Source organism: Vitis vinifera, chromosome 18, assembly GCF_030704535.1.
Source record: "Vitis vinifera cultivar Pinot Noir 40024 chromosome 18, ASM3070453v1".
In the NCBI taxonomy this organism is placed as follows: Eukaryota; Viridiplantae; Streptophyta; class Magnoliopsida; order Vitales; family Vitaceae; genus Vitis; species Vitis vinifera.
Window position 1 is genome coordinate 19,713,728 of NC_081822.1, and position 25,179 is coordinate 19,738,906.

Below are 25,179 nucleotides of genomic sequence, written 5' to 3' on the forward strand. Positions count from 1 at the left end.
CACAATACAATATACTTTAACACCAACAAACTTGAAGTCGTCGTCGTAGTCGGCCATTTCTTCTTCCCTTTAAAAACGGACCAATTCGTCCTACTGTCCGAGAACGTGGGGGCGCTGTGAAAGCCAACTAGAGGTGGCGAGAGGCGAGTAGGTACCAAGGCACAAGTTGGTTATATGCACCTGAAGTACGTCCGCGAAGTACGCTGCAACTCGCTCCGATGACGTCCCGAACAGCTGCGACATTGCTGGAATCTCTGGTAAAAGATCACTCGCGTCATTCAGATTGTCCATGGCGATGCATTCGGTGCATTGTAGCAACAACCTAACAACCTTAGGTGGCTCGATAATGGAAGATGGGTTGGTGGTGGTGATGGACCTGGTTATCATATAAGTCAAGATATCTCCGCACCTAGAATAGATCTGTTACGGTTGAAATGGATGAGGGTGACTAGCATGGAATGGGCGACAACGATGTGGAAGAGGCGGCCGGTCTTGGGAATGAGCCGAGGGTTGAGGGGATGGGGATGAGTTTGAGGAGTGAGAAGGACGGAAATGTGGGTATGAAGACAATTTCAATGGGTATGAAAGATTAGAGGGTGGTAAGCTAGGCAAGCGTGAAAGTCGGGGACATGGTGAGTATGAAGAGATTTATCATTCAATCGGGAAGGGATTGGCCACGCCCATGCATGTAGATCACATGCACGTGGGGTTCATGGGTAGGCATGAATTTGGGATTTTGATGGAAGCTTTGGAGGAATTTTAAGAAACAGAGCATCCTCTAAAATTATGCTAAACTCATTTTCATGCTACGCGGAAGGGATACAAGAGGGTGGGACGAACAGTGAGCACTTTTGTGATTAAACCAATATCAAATTCAGAGAAAACAATCCAATATCTCATTCATTTATAAGAGAAATCAAAGAAATTAAAAAAAAAAAAAAAAGCGAGCTTAGATTCAACAAGATCCAATCCACAACAAATGATGTTCAAGGTCAACAATAGCAAGGAAGGAAAATAAAGAAATCCCAAAGCTAAGGTACCCATAATGACCATACTTGAGCTCCTCCAGTGAAGCTCCTTCTTGCCTCCTCTCCTTTAGCTCTCCATCCTCCCTGCTCTAAAAAAAAAAAAAAAAAATCCACTACGTCTCCATTCCCTTAAATCCTCTTCTAAGTCCAACCTCACCTGCCTTCCTACTTTCTCACGTCTCAGTCCCCCTAAATCAGTCGACCCACCCTCCTTTTTTTCTTCATGTCTTTTCCATCCAGTTTTTCTTCTCTCACCAGTTGCTACCAGCTCCCCTGCCTGCTCAGATCATCATTTTCTCTAAAACTCCAACCACCACCATGGCGAGGTGGTCGCGTCCAAGGCTACGCTTCTCAAGCAGCTGAGCATGGAAGCCGTTCCCTACTTCTCCAAAAAAATAAAGAAGTTTTACTCCCTGGGGTGGCCAGCCAAAAGGGGTCCACAATTTCCTTTTTCAATATTGAAATTAATTCTCTTTTGTATTTTTTTTATTATTTTTATTTTTTATTTTTATGAGATACATTGACTTTACAAAGATGATTGTAATTAATATTTATTAGGATTGAATTTCTTTTAGTTAGTTTTTATTTCCTTTTGTTGGTATTCTTTATTTATTGGAAATCTTCCTATACCCATGAAATCTCGTTATGATTGAGATTTTTCACCATATTAAGCCATATACAACTGTAATTAATTATTAGATAGTTTTGATATTATTAAAAGGTTGTACCATTTCAATACATATAAATAGAGAATCACCTCTCATACAAAAAGAGATATAAGAATAATTTTCAAGAAACTTTTCTCAATGATTTCATACTCCAATTTTATTGAAAAACTACAACCAAAATTTTGAATCAAAATAGATGGCCAAATCAAGAGTTTTGGGTCATTTTTCCTTGTTATGGTTGTCATATTGTCCATAGGTTGGTTTTATCTATACCACTTATATTAATAATTGTCCATTTATCCATCTTTCAAACATCCATTATTTTAATTGTAGGGTTAGGCTTGTTAATATTTTCTTTTCAATTACAAATTGTGCAAAGCATATTATAATATTATAATGGAATAATTTTTAAATCTTTGATTTCAACTTTGTAGAATCTATTTATTGAATAATTTTCATATGATTTTCATTAGATATAGTTATTCAATGAAGATATATTTCATATTAATTTTACCTAGAAAACATGTAGTAAACAAAATTGTATTGAAATAAACATTTTTCAATCTTTGATCATGACATAATATATACATATATATGTGAATTTGTAGAAAAGGGGTTCTAGAAATTATGTAACAAACTTTAGGATAGATACTAGTAAGTCAATTGATTATAATGCATGTCATATTGATGAGTTTGGCTATTCATGTTTTCAGTTTGCATGGAAGTGGTTAGTTAACAAGATGGAAGGTGTTGCAAAGATCACCCAGAACTTGGACATTGTATTCCCGGCAAAGATAATGATCCAAATGGTGGAAAATATTGGACATACTGTATCATAGATTGTCCAAAGGGTGGCTGGTGCAAAAAATTATCTAGCGGTCGTCATGTTTGTCATTGTTATTGTTGATCATATGCTCTATATGGGTATAATAAGAATAATATCGATCTATAATATCAATTAATTTTATGAATAATAACTATAATTATATTAATCTTTGAGTAATGTTTTTTGTTCAAGTTTTTATTATTGTTATTTATATGATATGTGGAAACACACTATTGTTACTCTCTTCTTCATTTGAATATTCTCATTCTAAAAAATCTATTGGATTAAAATCCAAGAAGTCAATTTAAAGTTACAAAATGTTTGCCAAAAAAAGGTAATATTATAAACTAATGATTAGCCAAGTTATCCTTGTTAAACATCTTATTAATGTACTATTTTACGGAATCATCTTTAGCCTATATAATTTTCTATCTAATGTTTGGTTTAAGAGGACAACATAATCCCCAAATCTATATATTATAAAATTCATTTAGATATGAATAATGCTTTTCTAAATGGTGATGGTAAGAAATTGTTTTTATGGTTTAACATCCCATGTCAGATGCAAGTTTATTCATCTATAATCATCCATTAAGTAAGTGGAAAGTCTATTTTTATGTTTGTATATATTGATGACATAATAGTAACCGATGATGATGATGTAAAGTTGATAAAGTAGTAAGTAACAAACAAAGTTTGCTTTGAAGATTCTAGGCTCTCTCAATTATTTTCTTGGTTTTCAAGCTTTTCAAAATGAAGAATGACTTTATCTTACTCTATATAAATACATTTATGATCAGTTGAAAAAGACCAATATGGTCACAATAAAACCTTATCCAACTCTTATGGTTTTTGGCAATAGGCCATGTTTGATTGACAATATATAATATGGGATAGGATAAGAGAGAGGATGTTATATTTTATCCTATATTTGTTTGATGATGATATAGGATAATTCATCTCATCACTTATCTTATTCTATATTCAACCAAACATGGGACATGATAAATGGTTCGATATATTATTCACCTTATTTATTTCTTTTTTTATCCTTTCTACATTGGACGTGTTAATCTCATTCTAAGATATGAGATATGCATATCTCATGTATCATAAATTTATTTTTATCAAATTTTAAATTTTTTTATATACTCATTTTGTAAAATAATTTTATTTATTTATTATAAATTAAATTTATGGTTTAAAAAAACGTTTATAAAATAACATTCATATATGATATATAAATTACTTATATACAAAAATATACATAAGACAAGCATGCATTTTCTCATATTTCATTCCCAATGCGTTTGAAGTTTTTTTTGCCTCATACATGGACGAGAGCATTTCATTGTTCATTAGGAGCACATTACCTAACATTTGAAGTAAATCTGAAAAACTTTTGTCCCCATATCTTGCTTTCAAGTTTTACAATTTTATCAATCCAAATAACTTTGTAAACTTTAAGCTACCAAGATAAAAAGGTTTTTCAACATCTTCAAGTAGTCCTCCAAATGATTGGGGATCCTTCATATAGTCATCTTGTGTAGCATGGACTATCTTAATGGTATTGTCTAAATCTTCACAATTAAGTTGATCATAACGATATTGTTACTTCCTTAGTAGAAACTACCTCTCCATGGCAATACCATGTGCAATAACTTTGATCAATCCCCTTGAAATATAAGTATTCTCTAATCACTTGAGGAGTATGGTTCACTAAGTTGTCACATTATAGGCATGGACATCTAATATAGTTCAAATCTCTAGCATTTAGAGTTATAAATTGAATAAAGCTTTCAACCCCTTGTTCATACTCTTGCGATCTTTTATCTTTAGACATCCAAGATCAATCCATTTCTAGGTTGATTCAACTTAATTCCTATATAACACAAGTTGCATAATTTATTAATTCTTAATTCTTAAACCAAAAAAAGATATAAATTGAGATACACAACTAGTAAATAAAGTATTAAAAAATGGAATAACATCATAATTGTATCTATATTATATCATATGCAACCAATTGCATATTTTTAATCTTAAACACTATATATTACTTTATCCAGCATGAATTAAATAGATGCATAACTTCATTTAGTATGTATGCATAAATACTAAAACAAAGTAGGAAGACTAATAATTTAGCTAATTTAGCATAATACTTTCAAATTTGAGTTTGTTGTTTCTTTCCTATGGGTAATAATAATAAAAAAAAAATTAAGTCTTGACACCATAAAAATAGAAAAAAATAATTGAATAGTTTGAAGATAAGATGTTATTTTTGAAGATAGTAGTTACAGTGTGTAATTAAAATTAGCCATTTGACATGCCTTCACTAAGATACAATCAACTAGAATTTTGTGTAAAAAAAAAAATATATTGATCAAAAAGAAAGAAAAAATTTACATAGTATACTAAGATTTAACATTCAATTTATAATTAAAATATAATATAGGATCACACAAAAATAATTGTTGCTTTCATTAGGACATAATACGTTTCCATTTCACTAATTTCACTTGCTTTAGCAACCCAAAATTTCAATGCCTTCTTTTTTTAGATCTGCCAAAACAATAATGAGAACAATTTATTCTACAACCTGTCATCAATCTAATAAATAATTTTATGAAATTAAAAAATATCAAAGTTTTGCACTAAATATATATTTGATAGAGAATATTAATTAGACATCAATTAAAGACAAACTTCTTATCTAAAATTGTAACTATTACAGAAACAAAGTTTAGAGGCTTTTAAAAGTTAACCAAGTGATCACTTAATAAAGTTAACCTTGACTAACTTTAAAGAATTTTAATTTCACTTGAACAACTCTTTGATTTGTAATTTTGATTACCTAGGGGCAATTCCTTCATAATGGGAAGATTGACAATGATTATTTATTTATATATCACTAGAGTTACATTTTTCATCTATTAGTCTTTTATTTAGGGAAAGATTAAGACTAGTTCATACAAAATCCCACCCAAAATTTCCACTAGTTTGCTTTATATCTATATTTAATTTCATGGTGCTTTAAAACAGACCTGTCAATGTTGACATGAAAATTGATTCCCACTTTGTTGTTTCTTAACTACTACTTAATCATTGTTAGAATGATGGTGAATTTTGATCCAATTAGTAAGGACAAGAAGAAAAAGTCTTAAAGTAGAGAACATATCCCAACCTAATATAAATTTAATACCATTAACATAGAACCTTTATCTTCTAATCCAGGTGCCACCATATCCAAAATTCAAGATTTTCTTAGGTTACTAAATGAAAAGTTGTGGTGCCCGTCTTGACTAACACATATATTAATATTGATAGGAAATTAAGATGCAAATGTATCTTGAGAGAAGGTAATAGATAGGTTAGAATTTAAAGAGGATGAATACTAGGCAACTTATTCAGATCCTATTCAACCCCCTTTTTACTGGTTCTTTATACTTGTACAAGTGTTGAAAAAAATAATTGGTAAAATACCCTTTTTAAAAAAAATTATAATACTACCCTAGTTTTGGTCGCATAATTTTTACTTAGATATGGTGTCTTATTCAAATAATTTAAAATAAGACAATTTAAAAAAGAAATTTTACAAAGAAACATTTTCTTACCTAAAATCATCCTTTGAAAACATATTTTCTTCTTGAAGTTTGCTTACCCAAATCATTTTTTCAAGAGTCTTTTGCCTCAAAATTTTTTAAGAAAATAAAAAATTCATATTTTAATAACTAATAATATATATATGAAAAGTAAAGAGATCAAGGATTCACATCGATTTTGTCCTCTTAGCACATGTGACATTAGGTGTCTTCCTATACACCTCTCTTAACTCGTAGTCATCTCTTGGTGGCTCATCGACACTTATATCGCTTCCTTTTATGAGTCACCTTTAGTAACCCTTTGTTGAAGGACTCATTCAGACCATATTATGATCTTGTCTGCCCTTCGTCCTTAGGTTAGATCTCACTTAGGTTCACCGAGACTCACTCTAGTTCACATAGGCCCGTTTAGGTTTACCTAGGCACTTTCAAGCTTACACAAACTCACCCTAGGTCACTTAGACACTTTTTTTATCACCTTAGGTCACTTTTCACTTCACCTAGGCCTAGTTAGATTCACTAAAACCTACTTAGGTTCGCTTAGATAGATTCTTTAGGCTTGGTGCACTTAGGTTTGTTTTTTGAGTTGTGATTACATGATTATGAGTTTAAGTGAGTATTTGGCTTGAATTTTTTTTTCCTTTTGTTATTGCTTGGAATGAATTTTTAGCATTTACTGGTATTATTTCGATGTTTCTTTTTTATTATCATTAATTACACTATATTAGTGTAGACCCCACTTTGGACTAGGAGGAGCTGGTTTTTTTTTTTTTTTTTTTTCATTTGGAGGAGTGGGGGACGACCTCCACAAGTGTTTGGAGCTACATGGGATGTGTGGCAAAGACATGACCACCTTGCCACGGTGGTGGTTGAGAGATAGACTTTTTTTGCTGAACAGGGAGCAATAGCATTGGTGAAGGCTTGCAAGAGAAGGAAGGACTGCAGGTGAGGGAGGAAGAGAAAGAAAGTTATTTTATAGAGGAGCTGAGGGGATTTTTTTTTAGATTGAGGGGTTTGAGTGAGAGTTGAGAAAATGTGTGGAATAGAAAGAGTGAATCAGTAGAGAGACGATTTCAGCTTTAGTGAGGGCCATTTTAGACAAAGTTAGAGAAAAAAAATAGGCGCCTGGAGCACCAAAGATGAGAAGAGAAAGAGAGTAGCAAGAGAGAAGAAGTAGAGAAGTAGCTCGCCATTCTTTTTCTTGTCTAGGTATGATTACAACATATTTTACATTTTCCCATTTCAAACTGTTCTTTCTTGCTTCTTGCTGATTCTAGGTTCATCTTGATGCTTGAATGTGGACATCAGATATTGTGCATATTTGTAAAATCTAAGACCTATTTTTATGCATTTATGTCTGATTCTAGTATGTTTTTTTAGCTCTGTTTATGAATAACTTGTGGATTTCTCTATTCATGAACAACTTGAATAGGGATCCATCACTGAATCTGATTATTAAAGATCATGTTATTGCTTCCTTTTGATTCCACCTGTATCTAGCCCATTGCCACTTATGAAACAGAGATAGGTTTAACCTTTTTTTTTTCGTTTGTACATGCTATGTTTCTATTTTTACTTTCTTCTCTATTTTTGTTTTGGCGTTCTTGGGAGTGTTGAGTATCTCATTTGGGATGACCATCTTGTTTGGAGTGCTTTTGAGAGAGCCCCATGCAAACCACTTTGCATATAGTTGGAAATTTCAGGATGCCTGTAAAACTATGTGAACCACTACAATGGAGATAGATTTGGAAGGTGGAAAAGATGATGGCCATTAGTGTTGGGTCAATTCAATAGATTCAGTTGCGGAAGGCATCTGTAATGCACCATGGTCTTCGAATTCAACATCACTCAGCTCCACTAGCACATGCCTTCTACTCCTCTCTTCGTTGGGCTCCACTCATCAAATAAGAGGGTCATGAGGTTCTATTCATGGCCGATGTCATCGATGACTATAGTCTTCTAAGTCAACCTGAGTGGGTATACTTGAAGGAGCTTTATGTTGCTATAAAACCCTGTGAGCTTGCCCTAGTTGTTGTTGATTCAACTCCACTTTAGTCAAACCCAAACCATGGAAACCACGATTGACAGACGACTTAGAGGATTTAATAGTGATGAGGCTCCAGAAAGAAGGTTTAGTGGCATAATAGTTGGAGATGCTGGCTCTCAACAACTTAACTGGAACCCCAAAGTTGATTGCCCTACTGGTTTGCACATGCAATTAGTTCGATGCCTTACAGTTTATACAGAAGTGTGGTCCAAACTTGCGGATATTAATCATAGGATCAAGTGGAACTTAGAAGTTATAAAGTGGGAATTTGTCAAGCTTACAAACCAACTTAAATCCTGTAATATGGAATTAAAGAGTCCAAAATCAAATAGGAAAGGAAGGAACTAAGCCTAGAGGATTGCCTATGGGACAGAGTTGAGATGCATAACCACTTACTGTCACTTGGGGTAAAATCCAAGCTTCCCAACAATTTAATCAGTGAGCATTCTTTGATCATGCATGAAGATCAAGGTAGTGACAATGATTGAAACTCATATGGTGCTCGTAGGCGTTATCGATCATGTGAAAACACCTCGGGGCCTTCGTTCCCTGAACACAACTTCCGAAGATCGACTTATGGGTTTGGTTTTGTTCTCTGGAAGTCATCTGAGTTGCGGGCACATATCCTTTTACTGGAGCTAGTGTTAATGTCATGTTCATGCTTATTAAGATATTTGGTTTGGAAGCAGTCAAATCACAAGCAATGGTAGTAGCAATTTTCTTAAAGTTTCTTTCAACAAGCAAGTTTGTACTTGACCTCCTTCATCGGATCGTCTTCAAGTTGATGGAGCATAAATGGCTTGCTATGCATGCATCACATGCGGACTTCAATATAGGGATGAAATCCATAAAGCATCCGGTGGGAAGAGAGTTTTTACTTCAGGATGTATCATGCCTTGAAGACTCACCCTCATATAGCCTTCCAACCCGATAGTCATGAACAGAGTGAACTGCTTCAGGAAGATTGCATGTGGTTCGCGTTACAGTTGAAGCAGGCCATGTGGAAAATTTGAGACAAGCACTTACCCAACACCTTTATGATGGTAGACTTGCCTATTCTGTGGGAAGTGAGCCTAAATTAGAAGAAATAGTGAAGTCGATCCTCCATCAAAGTCTCAAATCTCTGTCCACCCTTGAACTCCATGCGCATGTGATCATCATGCATGAACACGTGGCCAATTCATTTCCAATTTTCTAGCTTGCCGCCAAGCTCTCTCTACATTCCAGTGACCGTCCACTTCTTATTTGCCCACCACCTTCAACTTATTCCCTTTTTCATATTCACCGATTTCTCATCTTAAACATTCATATCCCCATCTATCATACCCACTACTAGCACTTCATACCTGTTTTTCATACCCATCAAACCCACTTCTCTTACTACCTTCTCCATTCATTCCACCACCAAACCCACTTCTCTCACTATCTCCTCCACTCATTCCACCATTCGCTCCCCATAAACTTCTTTCCCATGTTCATGCAACCCGCATGCATGACCACTTCAGCGCATGCATGGCTCCTTTGGATACCTCATTTTGCAAGCCTACAGCTACATGAAGGTTTCCGTCAATGGCAAGAAAGACTTGTATGTTAAGAATGTGCAGAGAACTATTATGGAATGTGTTCCGAGCAGCTCTACTATAGTTTACATGCAGTGCATTGCTTCTTTTCACTGCTCATACACGTGGCATATGTCATTGTTGGTTTTGACATGGAACAAGCCATGTTTGAATCCTATTCATGCAGTGGTATATCATTGGCTATCATTGGAGTCGACATCTATCATAAATTGAGCAAGCTAGAAGCTTTGCTTCTACTCTCAAGTTTCAAGTAGAGGATGCCATTGAAATGGAAGACTTTAAAGAAGCTTGCATATGCACTAGAATGACTCATAATCTTCAATCCTTTGGTGTGTAGCCACTTCGACCTCCTATAGTCGATGACCCAATGCAATGGCTTCAATAGTGGACATGAGCATTCAGAACAACATAGAGAGAAAGAAATCGAGTTATTTTTCACAGGGAACTGGTAATCTCATTGATGACAACTACCGGCAAGGTGACCACCATTGGCAAAAGAACCAAGTGCCAAGCTCAAGATCATTCACACCAAGAAAGTTGGTGCTTAATGCTTTCTTTTCAATCTGCTCCAGTAGGTTGGGAATCGAATCAACAAAGCAATAGAAACCTCGTACACGCAAGGGTGAATTTTGACTTAAGACTGAGGAGAAGCAATTTTTGAATTAGTAGAAGAGGGGAAGCTAAACTAATCTTTCCTTTCGGTTGTCGGCTACATGCATGAAATGGTCGGGTCTTTTGTGACATTATTCTAATAGAGGTCAGACTCTATTCTACTATAAGAAAATGAAATTCTTTTGGCTGTGAGGGATCAAATCCTGTCATTCGTTAGTAAACTTGATGAGGTTGAAAGCTTTGTGGTACATCTTGCTTTTTGGATGCTACATGCTCATGCAATGGACGAGTCTTTTTTGAAATTATCTGAACCAAAGCTGAAAAAGAAAAGAAATGATCAAATGGTGTCACTTATTAGGCCAGTAAATGAGGTTACTAGAGTTGCAGGAGATATGGAGAGAATTAGGGCATTCTGCCAGATTTGGGTGAGTGAGTTAAGGGTAATGCTCCATGAGACAAAGGATTGTGTTAATGATTTCATGATTAAGGTGTATGGACAAACTGGGTGGGATTAGAAACAATCGATTGTAGAATTCGGAAGTGAACTTGAGAATGTTAACTCATCACCAGCAAAGCAATCACAATTGCACGCTAACTGTCTCTCCATTAAGGCCCCACAAATGCATGGCCACCCTCCGGTGTACCACCCTGAAGTACATGTGCCTGTCATCCTCTTAATTCTTCAGATTTTGATGTCAAAAGTGAATCTTTCGAAACTCCAATTTTCAAAACTCCAATCTTTAAATTTAATTATCAAAACTTCAATTTTGAAATAATTTTCAAAACTCCAATTTTCAAAATTCCAATTTTTAAATTTAATTTTTGAAAAACTCCAATTTCCAAGTAATCTCTAATTTTTGAATAATTTTCAAATTTAATTTTCAAAATTCCAATTTTTCAAATTTAATTATCAAAACTTCAATTTTCAAATAATTTTCGAAACTCCAGATTTTCAAAATATTTTTCATGCTACTTTGGTTTTTTTTTCAAATAATTTTAAGTCCTCAATTTCCGTCCTTCATTAGGATTTTAGGTTACCAAAAATCTCAATTTTAATAAGCTTGCTACCATTCTCATTCTGGCATGCACTTGTACAAATTTTCTTTGATTTTCAAATAATTTTATGTTTCTCTTGATTTTAATTAACCATGAATATGATTTTCATAATTCTAAAATAATGGAATTTATGGGATTAATTCATGCAAATTAAATTGGGCTTTGGTGGGGCCCAACATCCATGATGTTTTCTTTAAAAATGATTTGAGTGAAGTGCATAATTACCATTGATGATTTCTCGCTTTGTTTTGTGACACCTGCGATATGTTTTATATTATTTATTGTGCACTAATCCCGTTTCATGATAGCGCATTTGCTACTAAGATACGATCTCACTCCTACTTTGCTTATTTTCATACATGATTCGTTTTATTATTTGATCATTTCACTGATATTTATTGATTTCCTTATCAATTGTCTTACGTGTCTTATCTTATTTAGTAGAGACTCATTTTTAGGGATTTAGAGAGGTGCTACAGTCTTTTACCGTACCTTCCTAATAGGTAACCTAATCCTCAAACCCGACTTTGGTTTTTCACAGATTTGTTTTTCCTTCAGGAGTCACACTTAGGATTTTTCTTTCTTATTTTTTTTTTCCCTTAAAAAAATAATAAAACAAAAATAAGTGACGACTCCAAGTTTTTTCTAAAAATCATATTTTTCAATAAATAAAAAGCAAGTTTACCATCGAGTGGGAACACATCGTGCAAAATGCGGGATCCACAATTAGCATTTGATTTTTTATTACAATGTTTAGTGTCTATATCATTATTATTATTATTTTTTATTAGTTATTTATTTTTTTCTATTTTTTAATATTTATTTATTTATTTGTTAGAAAATTGTATGAGGTTGAATTTATTTATTTTTCCAAAATTTGCATGAATTGATATTCAAATTTCCTTATAATTGGATTTGAGTTATTTTATTTTAATTGGGTTGTGGTATTTAAATTTTAAATTGTGTACCTAGGTTAGTTTCATTTTAATTGGGCTTGGGTTATTTTATTTTAATTGGGTTGTGGGCTCGGGTTATTTTATTTTAATTGGGTTGTGGGTATTTAGTTTTAAGTTGTGAGCTTAGAATTTTTTATTTTAATTGGGCCTGGATTATTAGTCCTCATTTTGGGCTTTATTAAGTTGTGGGCCCATGGGGTTTCTTGGAGAGGAAGTCTTGAAAACTATATTTAAAGGGCATAGAAACCCTAGGCAAGGAGGAAGACAACCTTAGAGAGAAGAGGTGTTGCTACTTTTTTTTTTTTTTTTTTGAGTTCTCTTATTTTTCTTGAGGATTATTTCTTTCTTTATTGTATATCGTTGGTGAGAGGAAGTTTTTCCTTACTATGTATCTATTTTGGGGTCGTCCGTTTATATATATATATATATATATTGTATTCGTATTTTGGAGTTTGTCTTTGGAGGTTTGCATAGTCAGAATTGATTTAGGACCATATTCAAGTAAGTTATTTCTTTCTCATCTCTTTATTTGTATTATGATTTTGTTCTTTTTAGGATTTCTTAGATTTATCTTGTTTTATATCTATTATATTTGTGATCATTTTGGTATTTGAATATTTTATCCATTTCTTTTATTCAGTTCTCTACCTATTTAGGTTATATGTTCATTATACTCTACATTTTGTATGTATGGACATTTGCCTAAGTTTTTCTGCTCATTTATGTATTTGTCATTTTTATTGATTATTTTGTTGATATTTTTTGGCATGTGCTATTATAAGTATTGTATTTTGTTTCAAGTTCTCTATATTAGTATAATTTTTGTCCTAAATTTTTTATAATTTTGTTTATGTTAACCAGTGTTCATATTCCTTACACTCGTGAGCTCTACCAAAGAGGGGCATATTTGTATACCCCCATTTGGGGCTCACTTTCTTCAGCTAATTTTTGAAAGGTTCACAATATCAAGGAACCATGTGTCAGCTTGTAATTCGCCTTTAGTGAATCAAATAGTGTTTTGAATAAGCCAATGAAAGGTTGACACCTAGGGGAATATTAAAAAAAAAGTGAGAGTCTGAAGGAGCGTTTCTATTGGGGAGTTGGAGTAGCAGGCCAGCTGCAGGTTGGCAGAGGTGGTGCTTTTCGGTGGGGGGGAGGTTTGTTTTTTTTTTTTGGGCTGCCGTTTAGGAAGAGAGGGGGGGATTCTTTGATATTTTGGAGGAGGAAAGAGGAGCTTGAGGGGGGAGTTTTGCAGAGGAGTTTTCTGGAGGGTGTTCTGGACGCTGAGAAAACGAGGAACCAGAGAGTGATATTTTTCTGGGGGATTCTTTCTTGGAGGGAGTTGCAGGTTGGTTCCTTGAGGAGAAAACCAGAGGTGTCCGGAAAGAGTTTGAGTGGAAAGCAAGCCGTATTATCTTCGCTTGAGGACTCAGGTATGACCATTATGAGCATTTTCACTTTGTATTTCTTGATTTTCCTCTCTTCACATCATTGATCTTAAGCATGGTTTGATGGGTTTTGTTATTATGTTCATTCTACTCTGTTCTTTCTCTGGTTTCTTTGTTTTCTCTCTCAAATGACTGGAATATGGTTTACTTTCTTTGAGCTTGATGTTTGATTAAATACATAAAAGCTTACTGCTCGTCCCACCAGTTGGCATTTCGTTCATCACTCATGAAACGAGGTTTTGCCTGATAACTTCTTGAGTTCTTGCTCTGTTTTATCTGTTTCATTCCCCATACTTTTGTGCTCACATGTGTTGAATTGTGAAAATGCCTTGGACTGTGTATCACCCTCTGAGAAAGCTTTGGCTGCTCCTAATCTGGAAGATGATTGTCACTCAAACTAATTTGGACTGAAAATAAGGGTTTGGTTGGCATGGTCATTGGTTTTCATATGAGCCCGGTTTCTGGATTTGAGTAGATAATGTTGCTTTGCTCATGGAGTTGCTTGTCGCTCTGCTCAGAAATAATGACTGCCATAGCAGGGCATTAATGCCATCTTTCAACTGTTGATGATTCTGGATACATATTCGAGCCTCAACAAAGGTAAAGTTGTTGCCTACCCATCAGATATGAGATACTGTCACTTCGAGAACAGGGTTTGGATGTTCAGCTGAGAGTGTTAACAGAGAAGAGGCCTCCTGAGAGTGAGGGGCTTGAGGGAGAGGATAACGGCTCTCACTCTTCACTAGGTGATTCAGTGCTGGACACTGCAGGTACAGAGTTTGAAAAAACAGAGAAGGAAGCTCCAAAGGAGAAAGCTGGAGCTTCGGAGGACCCTGAGTCCAAGGAAGTGGAGATGGATGATTGGCTCTTTGGGTTTACGCAACTGTTCAGAACCCATGTTGGTATTGACCTAGATGCTCACATTGACCTACATGAGCTTGGGATGGAGCTCTGTTCTGAAGCTCTTGAGGAGACAGTGACAAGCGAAGAGGCTCAACGCCTGTTTGACAAGGATGCTCCAAAATTCCAGGAGGTAGCTGCATTGGCTTTCTTCAATTGGGGGAATGTTCATATGTGTACAGCAAGGAAACGCATTCCTTTGGATGAATCTGCTACAAAAGATGTAATGGCAACCCAACTTCAAGTGGCTTATGACTGGGTCAGAGAAAAATATTCTATAGCCAAAGAGAAGTATGAGGAGGCCTTTTTTATCAAGCCTGACTTTTATGAGGGGTTGCTGGCCTTGGGGCAACAGCAATTTGAAATGGCAAAACTTCATTAGTCATTTGCTTTGGCTAAGAAATTAGACCTCTCAGGTTGGGATGCTACAGAAACGATTAAGCTTTTTGATAGTGCTGAGGAGAAGGTGAAAGCTAAGACTGAGGTACAAAGTCCATCTTTCCAAGGGTACAGTTTTGCAGAAGAGGGGAAAGTACTTGAAGATGGGGTATTCAAATGGTCACTAATTGAATTAGAAACTAGGCTAAATACTTTCATGAAGCTGGTTGCTTCAGAGGGGCAGTATGCGTAGTCTATTGAGATATTTGGAAGAGGAGGTCCTGCACCAGGATTTGGACTTGGTTCCCCATGGTGGAGGACGTGGGAGATACTTGGCTAAAGAACCTGATGAATTTGTGAGATTGTTACAGCCATGAGTGGATGACGTCTTCCTCATCTTTGCATGGCTATACATGGCCTTCACAAAACCCATGCACGTCACCATACCTCACATCATCCGTTTTCATTCCATCACTTAATACCCACAAAGTCCTTTGCTATCATTATTCAACCTTCTCATACCCATCTCCTGCACCACTCATCCTTCACATTCATCTACCCACTTCTCTCTCTAAACCTCCATGCCTTTGTTCCAATGCAAGCTCTATTCTGTCATCAATCTCTGAAACCCAAGAAATCTGTAAATCATCCTTGGTAGCATACACTACCCTCTTGGCTGCTTCGACCCTTCACGCATGCACCCACTTTCCAATATCCATCAAACCCACCTATCCATCACAACCAATGCCACAGCTGGCCCCATCACCAAACCAACTTCCCTTATCACCTTCCGTTACCCGTTTTGCCACTCTTTCATCACCTATTGGTTTTCTATCTTCTCACGTACATGGAGCTTTGCACTTTCCTCTGCTAATAGTGCAATATATGACACACTTTGTCGGCGCCTTGTTGGCATATGCAATGCTGTTATTATGTCTCTGAATTATCGGCGAGCATCTGAAAACCCATACCCTTGTGCCTATGATGATGGCTGGGCTGCTCTTAAGTGGGTTAACTCTAAGCCATGGCTTAGAAGTGAAGATGGACTGTCTCCTCGTCTCAATTTGTCCTCCAGTTCCTTTCACCCATCTGAAGTTCTCTAGTCCATATGAAACAACCATCAATGAACAGATCAGCGTGGAATGCAATGTCTGCAATGCCTACCCTACTCGGTATGCCTATTATGTGGAGATAATATTGCTCTCGAGGCTTTTACTGAATTTTGCAAGGAATCTAGTACAAAGGAAAGAGAGCAATGCTGAGAAATTGATGAAATACCAGAATATACACGCAGGAAAAGTGAAGTTACGGGTCGTAATGAGGCTACTGTCAGGACTTGATAATGATGAAAAAGAGGATGCATTGCATGTAGTTTTACATGTAAAATACCTGTTAGCGTGCTGAAATTTTCTACAATGAGCCAATCAGAGACCTGTTTGCCACTTTACCAACCTGGTGTCTTGATCCAGGTTTATGAGGGTGGGAGAACAAGAACCAGGGACAATAACTTGTTGGGCAAATTCGAACTCTCTGGCATTCCTCCTGCTCTCAGGGGTGTCCCTCAAATCACTGTTTGCTTTGACATTGATGCCAATGGCATCTTGAATGTCTCTGGCAGAGGACAAGACCACCTGCCAAAAGAACAAGATCACTATTACCAATGACAAGGGAAGGTTGTCCAAGGAAGAGATTGATAATATGGTCCAGGAGGCTGAGGAGTACAAGTCTGAAGACGAGTAGCACAAAAAGAAGGTTGAGGCTAAGAACGCTTTGGAGAACTACGCCTACAACGTGAGGAACACTGTCAAAGATGAGAAAATCAGTACCAAGTTTCCTCCAGCAGACAAGAAGAAAATTGAAGATGCTGTTGAGCACGCCATTCAATGGTTGGACGGTAACCAGCTTGCAGAAGCAGATGAGTTTGAGGACAAGATGAAGGAGCTGGAGAGCATCTGCAATCCCATTGTTGGAAAGATGTATTGGGGTGCTGGTGGTCTTGAAGCCGGCGTCGGTGCCTTGGACGACGATGGCCCTTCTGTTGATGGCAGTGTTGCAGGACCTAAGATTGAAGAGGAGGATTGGTTGAGGAGTTGGAAGCAGCACGACAAAGGCTGGTTCATGAAGTAAATAAACCACCTAGAGGGAAAAGAACAAAGAATGGTGTCGTTCCTCCTTTAGCAACTAGAGCTACTCTTTCAGCGTGGCCGTCAAGTGGTGTTGGTGTTTTTGGGCGCACAAATAGTTCCACATCCCAAGGTGCTACTCCATTTCAGTCACATGATCATGGTGCTACTTCAGTTGCTCCTGGTATTGGTGTCAATGAAAGGTCTACAGAAGAGTTCAATGTTGTTGTTAGGAGGGAAAATGGCATGCCTAATCCATCATCTAACAATGTTATGGTTGTTGAAGAGGTCGATATGGTTACTGATTCCGTTGCTTCAGCAGCAGTCAGCAATGATACTGGTGAAAGGATGAGGGAAGAGCATACCGTTCCTGTTTGCAGGGACAATGCTGTGTCTAACCTGTCCTCTAATGCTGTTTCAGATGCTGCTGAGGTCCATATGGTTGCTGTTCCCATAACTGGGGAAAATGATGTACCTAACACATCCCATAATGTTGTTTCTGATGTGGAGGAGATTCCTATGGTTGATGAGGTTGACCACCCACTGATACTAACTCGAGAGTAAATATGTGGTTACAAGGGACCTGCCTATGTGGGGATATCTGTTCAAATCCACAGCTCCAGAAGCAGATAGTAAGTTCGCAAGTATTTGCCCGAGCAAGAATTGGGTGACTGTACAATTATCTCAGATTGCAATAGAGAAGTTCCTAGCGCAGCTTATGGCGTCAAAAATGAACAAACGATTGAAGGAAGGTACATACAAGGGGAAGGAATTCAACGCCATCTGCCACTTCTTTGGTTATCAGACTTTGGGATATTTGTTGAAGGATGGAGCCCACATCAGAACCCTAATAATTCATCTTCAGCTTTTACTAATCTGTCAACAGCTGTTCCTAATTTGGATGGGGACAGGTTCGATTTTTCTTCATCGTAAATGTTGAGGTATGACCCTTCAGTGAGTAAGCACGGTATCCCTCCAGAATGAGCCCATCATTGCTGCATGGAGTGCATGGTCACCTGTGTCCTTATTTTTATTTATTTATTCTTCATCTTTGATTTTAATAGTTTCTTAAACTCTAGTTTGTAAATGATTTTTTTAAATTTCGAATTTTCAAATAATTTCATCATTCTAATTTTTCATCCTTGGACATCATTTTTTTAGGTTCCAAAATCTCATTTTCAATAAAATAGTTTATCATTGTCTCTTGAGTCTTTTTTTTTCCCACATTTTCCTCGTTTTTAAAACGTTTTAAAATAAGTGTGAGTTTATTTTCGTAATTCCAAGTGATATAATTTATGAAATTGATTCACCCATAAATAAATTAGGTTTTAGTGGGAGCCAACATCAAATAAATTTTCTTTAAAATAAGAATGAATTTGAATGAAACATCATGTGTGCTATTGGTGGTTATTCCTCTTGTTTGGTGATATGAATGACATATTTTGTGTTCATTACCATGCACTAATCCCTTCTATGATAATGTGTTGCCGTTTGCTGATCATGTACACATCTTTTCTCACTCTGACCATCATCCATATATGTTTTGACTTTCAGCATGTGATCATCTCGGTATTCATTGATTTTTTTTATTGACTGTCACGTCAGCTTCATTTTATGAGTAGAGACTCGACTTTAGGGATTTAAAGGGGTGTTACGATTTTTACCGTACCTTCCCGATGAGTAATCTGACTCCCGAGCCTGATCCGGTTTTTCACAGACCACCTTTTCCAAACTAAGGAGTCATACTTAGATTTTTCTTTCTTATTTTGTTTGCCTTTTTAAAAATAAAACAAAAATAAGTGGCGACTCCGAACCATTTTCTTAACAAATAAAATAATTTTTTTTGAAATAAAAATCGAGCTCGCTATTGAGTGGAAAACACATGAGCCAAAATGCAGAGTCCACAGTTTCATAATTTCTAAAATCTTTTGCCTAAAAGGCAAGAAAACAAACTTCAACACAAATGCAATTGTAAATTGGTTCCTATACACATTAACATATTGATGGCTTTCCTTATTCATGTTTTTAGTTTGTAAGAAAGTTGTTAGCTAACAAGATGAAAGATATTGCAAAGATCATCCTGAACTTGGTATTGTGTTCTTGGCAAAAATGATGATTCAAATGGGGAAAAATGTTGGACATTTTGTACAACGGAATGTTCAAAAGGAGGTATTTGCAAAAAATTATGCAAGGTCCTATTTATCATTGTTATTATTGATGATGCATATACTCTATCTTTAAATAATATCAACAATGCCTCTATAATATCAATAAAATTTATTATTGATATGCACGATAATATTTTTAACCTTTCATAATAATTTGTAAAATTTTCAAACATATTTGATGATCCATATCATTATGCAAAATATTTTTCCAAAGAAGATATAAAAAAACTTATCAAAAAAAATGTAATATCTAATTTTGTTAGCAAATATAGAAACTAAAGCTTCTACCCTCACTACATAGTTAAGGAGTTTATTTTATATGAATTTGAATTTTTTCCTCTATCTAATATAAGATATAACAAATACTATCAAACTCAAAATGTAAATATAAATGAAAAATTATTTAGTTTAGAATAAGTCTCAATAAGGAGTTTTGGTTCTAATTTCAATTTAAAACTAGGGTTTTTATTTTTTATTTTTAAAAATCATCTTTTTAAAATATAATTTTAAATTAATTTTTTAAAATATAATAGTTTGGTATAAACAACAATTTTAAAAACTTATATTTTATTTGCTAAAATTCGGACAATGCACCTTAAAATCTTTCTTCACTAAAGAATATATTTATTATTCTATTTTAAAAGTATGTGTTATTGTAAAAATAATAATTTTAAGCAAAGAAATATCGAAAATTTTGGGCGAAATTTCTGGCTCCTCTTCACCGATATTTCGGGAAATTTCCCGATATTTCCTCCTAGTCCAACCACGCACAAGATACAAAATCTGTCCAATTCTTTTTTAAAAAAAGAAATAAGATGCTATGTGCTAATCTGATCATGATTTGCAGGCAAAGGTTGTGTTCTTCATCCTAGCTCAAAAACCGGGGTGTAGACCCCCCCCACCCGAGGAGCTGGGCTTTCTGGGGATTATGATTTTTTTTGCTGCTTCTCTGACGGCTTTCGAGTGGGCTGCTCTGGGGGGCGGCAGATGGGATGTGTAGCAGAGGATGGTTGGCTTGCGAAAGAAGACTCAAAACAGAGGAAAAAAAAGAGAAACAAAGGAAGGGGGAGATATCTGAGGAAGCGGGGAGTATCACAGGGGGGGCTTTTCTTCAAGCGGGACATCCAGAGCAGAAACAGGGGAGGCGACGGCTGAGAAAAAGAAGAACAGAGAGGAGAGATAGCAGAGAGCTTTTGGGGGATTTTTCTGAAAATAATAATAATAATAACATGGTTAGATTAGTACCTGCAAGGATTGAGAGTGACAGAGGAAAATAGGGAGGGCAACTTCAGAAAAGGGCTTCCTCGAGAGAAAGAAGTGGGTGGCCTTTTTGAGTTTTAGATTTAATAGATATATATAAATAAATAAATAAAAGGAAACAAATCATGAGAACAATTTTCCTCCATATAAATAATTATTAATTATTAATTATCCATCTTAATTTTTATTAAATCAAAACCGTGGCTTGGGTTCAATCCCTGTTACCATTGGACTATGATACTCTTTCATAATATATATTTAATTTAATTTTGTTAAGGTTCATCATTAAAAAAAAAAATCTAATTCTAATTATTTTATTTTAAATTATATTTAATTGATTAATAAAAATATAAAAATCAATATTCTAATTTTTTTTAATAAGTCTTTTTTTTATATTATTTATATGATAATTAAATATAAAAAATATAAATATTAAAAAAAATCATATATGTATCACCATTTATTTCACATGTATTTGAATTAAATAAATTATAATTTTAATAGTAAATATATCATACTTTATCTTATTAATTTTATTCTAAAAAATTAACTTCGTTTTTAAATTTTTTATATTTATCTTTTTAATTTTGAATGTTTTATTTTAAAATATTAAAAATATAATTTTAAAAAAATTAAAATATAAATAATAATATTAATAATAATAAAGTTCTAATATTTATAAATTAAAAATAATTTGATAAGATAAATAATAAATTATATATTAAGACTAATATATGCATATAAATATTTATTTTCATAACAATATTTATATCAATTACATTTACAAAATAACTTTAAAATACAATGTTATTTTATATATTATTAAAATTTTAAAAAAATTATAAATAAAAATAATAAATTTTATCTAAATTTTGACAGCATCTATTATGTTTGTTGAGTTTTTTCACAAAATTTTTTTACCTGTAGATGTCAGTCAACCAAATATTTTTAATAATTTCAATAAATTAAAATTTCAAGGTGCAATAAATAAAACAAAAATGAAAAAAAAATTAAGCTTTCAATGTACCGATATTTATGATATTTTTATTTTAAGTATTTCAAGTCATTTATTCTTATCCTATTTGTCTTTGTTATTAAAACGTGTTAACATAAAATATGGGGAAAATGAAAAATTACCATCTAATCGAATTTACCATATTTTTATTTTAAGTATAAGAAATATTAAAGTTGAATTAAATTATTATAATATATTTTTTATTATAATATAGGAAAACTATATTATAATATATTAATATTTCCATAAAATAGACAAAATAAAATAAATAAAATAAAATCTTCGTTAAGACCTATTTAATATTCGAACTTACTTTTCCCTTCTTTTTTTATTTTTTTTCTCTTCATTTTTTTTTCATATAATTATTATCCTAATTTATTTTTCATTATCTCAATATATGTAAAAGTTTTTTGTTTTAGTATGAAATGTTTTTAATAGAACGGAATTTTTATAATTTTATATTTGAAATTTTGTTAAATAATTTTCTTAAGTAGGTTCTCTTTGGTTTCAATTTTGAAAATTTGAAAATCTTTTATCTTTATACCAAATTATATATTGTTTAATATTTTTTTGGATAAAATATAGTTTTATCTAACTATTTACGTTGAAAGACTTTATTATTTAAGCTGACTTATTATAAATTTTGACAATATTATAAAATTTATAAAATTATTTTATATTTAAAAATATAATGTATTAATGAAACATAAAAGGAGAAACTTTAGAATTTAAAATAGACAATTAAGAGAAACCACGTATTACCATATAAAGTATTTCCTTTTTCAATATTAAAATTAATTCTCTTTTTAGGAGATTGATTGACTTTACAAAGTTGATTGAAATTAATTTTTTTTTTTTAAGATTGAATTTCTTTTGGTTAGTCTTCTCTTTCCTTTTATTGATATTATTTGCTTATTGTAAGTCTTCCTATAATTGAGATTTTTCACTATATTAAACCATATACAATTGTAATTAATTATAGTTAGTTTTAATATTATTAGCTAATGTTCAATACATGTAAATAGAGAATCACCTATAAGAAAAAAAGAGATGTGAGAATAATTTTCAAAAAACTTCTCTCTTTTTAGTTGTTTTCTCTTCATCTTTCTTTCAAGTTTTTCGGTGGTTTCACACTCAAATTTTAGTGAAAAACTACAACCAAAATTTTAAGGTGAAAGAGATGGCCAAATCAAGGAGTTTTGGGTCATTTTTCCTTACAATGGTTGTCATATTGTCCCTAGGTTGGTTTTTATATATACCACTTATATAAATAATTTTTCTTTTATCCATCTTTCAAACTTCCATTATTTTAATTGTAAGTTTAGGCTTTTTAATATTATAATAGAATGATTTTTAAATCTTTGATTTCAAAATTGTAGATTCCGTTTATTGAATAATTTTCATATGATTTCCATTAGATATAATTATTCAGTGAAGATATATTTCATATTAATTTTACCTAGAAAACAAAATTGTATTAAAATAAATATTTTTTAATAATTGATGATGTATATATGCATGCGCATTTGTAGAAAAGAAGTTCTAGAAATTATGTAACAAAATTTAGGAATGACACTAATAAGTCAATTGATTATAATGCATATCATATTGATGAGTTTTGCTATTCATGTTTTCAGTTTGCAAGGAAGTGGTTAGTCAACAAGATGGAAGGTGTTGCAAAGATCACCTAGAACTTGGACATTGTGCTCCTGGCAAAGATGATGATCCAAATGGTGGAAAATGTTGGACATATTGTATCACAGAATGTTCAAAGGGCGGCTTGTGCAAAAAATTATCTGGTGGTCGTCATGTTTGTCATTGTTATTGTTGATCATATGCTGCATATGAGTATAATATGAATAAAATCAATCTATAATATCAATAAAGTTTATAAATAATAACTTTGATTATATTATTCTTTCAATGGGATGTTTTTTGTTTAGTTTTTTTGTTGTTGTTATTATTAATATATGAAAACACACTATTGTTACCCTCTTCTTCTTCGTTTAAATCTTTTCATTCTCCAAAATCTATTGGATTAAAATTTTAAAAATTCAATTCAAAGTTAAAAAATTATTTTCCAAAAAAGAAAGAAAGAAAGAAAGAAAATAGTATATTATAAACTAATAATTAACTGAGTTATTCTTACGAAACATCTTATTAATGTACTATTTTACCTATTCAACTTCAACCTTTACAATTTTCTATCTAATGTTTGGTTTAAGAGGACAACATAATCCCCAAATCTATATATTATAAACATTTTGTTTTGAGATTTTTTATTTCGTGTTCTTTTAGAAATAAAAATCAGAAAAAACACATTTGACTCCCATAATAGAAAAATAGGTGTTTTCATATTACATCTTTTAGTTGTTTTATATTTGTTTTCGCTTGTTTTGTGGGGGGTTGTTTTAAAAAATAACTATACAAATATGTAGAATGATTTAAAATAAAAAAATTAGATATAAAAATTATTTTTAAAACATATTAATAATATTAAAAGTAGGTTGAAAACATTTCAAGTTTTCAAACAATTTTATTTTCTACAAAAACATTCTCAAAAATTGTTTTTTAAAAACAATTTTCGAAAATAGTTACCAAATAGGGTCTTAGATATATTTTTTTTGAAAAACACTTTTTAGGTTAAAAGCATTTCTAAGAATCACTTAATTCTAAATTTTTTATAATATTATAAAATTTACATTGAATTGAAATTTTATTAGAATTAAAAAGAATAATGTATTAATGAAATATGAAAAGACAAAGTTTAGATTTAAAAAAAAGTAAATAAAGTTCCAAAGTAATTAATAAATAAATTATATATATATATAAAGAATGTTATATATTAAAGAAATATGGAAAAAGAATGTTGAGAAAAAAATAGATGGTTTAGAGTTTAGGATAATTAATAAGGAAAAAATTATATATATTAAAAATATCAAAGAAATATATAATGCATGAAAATATTTTTTTTAATATGAGAAAGAGTATGTTAGGGAAGGAAAAATTTATAAAAATGTTTTTTATATATAGGAGATATGAGCAATTTTTAATATGTGAAAAAGTTATTTTAGAGAAGAAAAATCCTACACACACTTGATTTTTCAAAATTTTCTATCAAGTTTAGATTATTGGTAATATATATGGAGTAACATAGTTATAGATATAGGTATGGTACGTGCTTAAATTTCAAATTAGAAAAAAAAAATAGAAAGAGAAAGAAAGTGCATAGAAGTAAAAAACGGTTTCTATTATTAATTTTTAATTTCCCACTAAATGTAATTAGTATTTATTACAAATAACTTTCCTCATCCCAACTTTCTTCAATTAAACCTATTTTATTTTTTATTTTTTTGTATTTTAAGTAGTTTTGTTTGAGAGACTAATAAGTTTTCTTCTCAATTCAAATTAAATTATTATTATTTAAAATTTTATTTGTTAATTTAATTATTGAATTTTTTTAATAATTTATTTTACTTTTCTTTAAATCCTCATAATCTTAAATATTT

General features: G+C 32.8%; 2 protein-coding genes and 1 pseudogene across 2 annotated transcripts in view; all 3 read left to right on the top strand.

Annotated features, from left to right (window-relative positions):
• LOC132253134 (protein CLMP1-like) overlaps positions 1-18,379 on the top strand; it is an 86,046-nt gene extending 67,667 nt beyond the window's left edge. The window contains exon 3 of the mRNA XM_059734537.1: positions 16,778-18,379. The gene's annotated coding sequence lies outside the window, so the exon portion shown is untranslated. The remainder of the gene's footprint in view (positions 1-16,777) is intronic.
• Positions 16,092-16,508, top strand: LOC104878508 (ferritin-2, chloroplastic-like). Its single transcript, XM_010649044.2, has one exon. It carries the CDS (start codon positions 16,092-16,094, stop codon positions 16,506-16,508), a length of 417 nt encoding a protein of 138 aa, XP_010647346.2.
• On the top strand, positions 16,520-18,379 carry LOC132253237 (heat shock 70 kDa protein 1-like; annotated as a pseudogene).
• Positions 18,380-25,179: the final 6,800 nt, after the last annotated feature.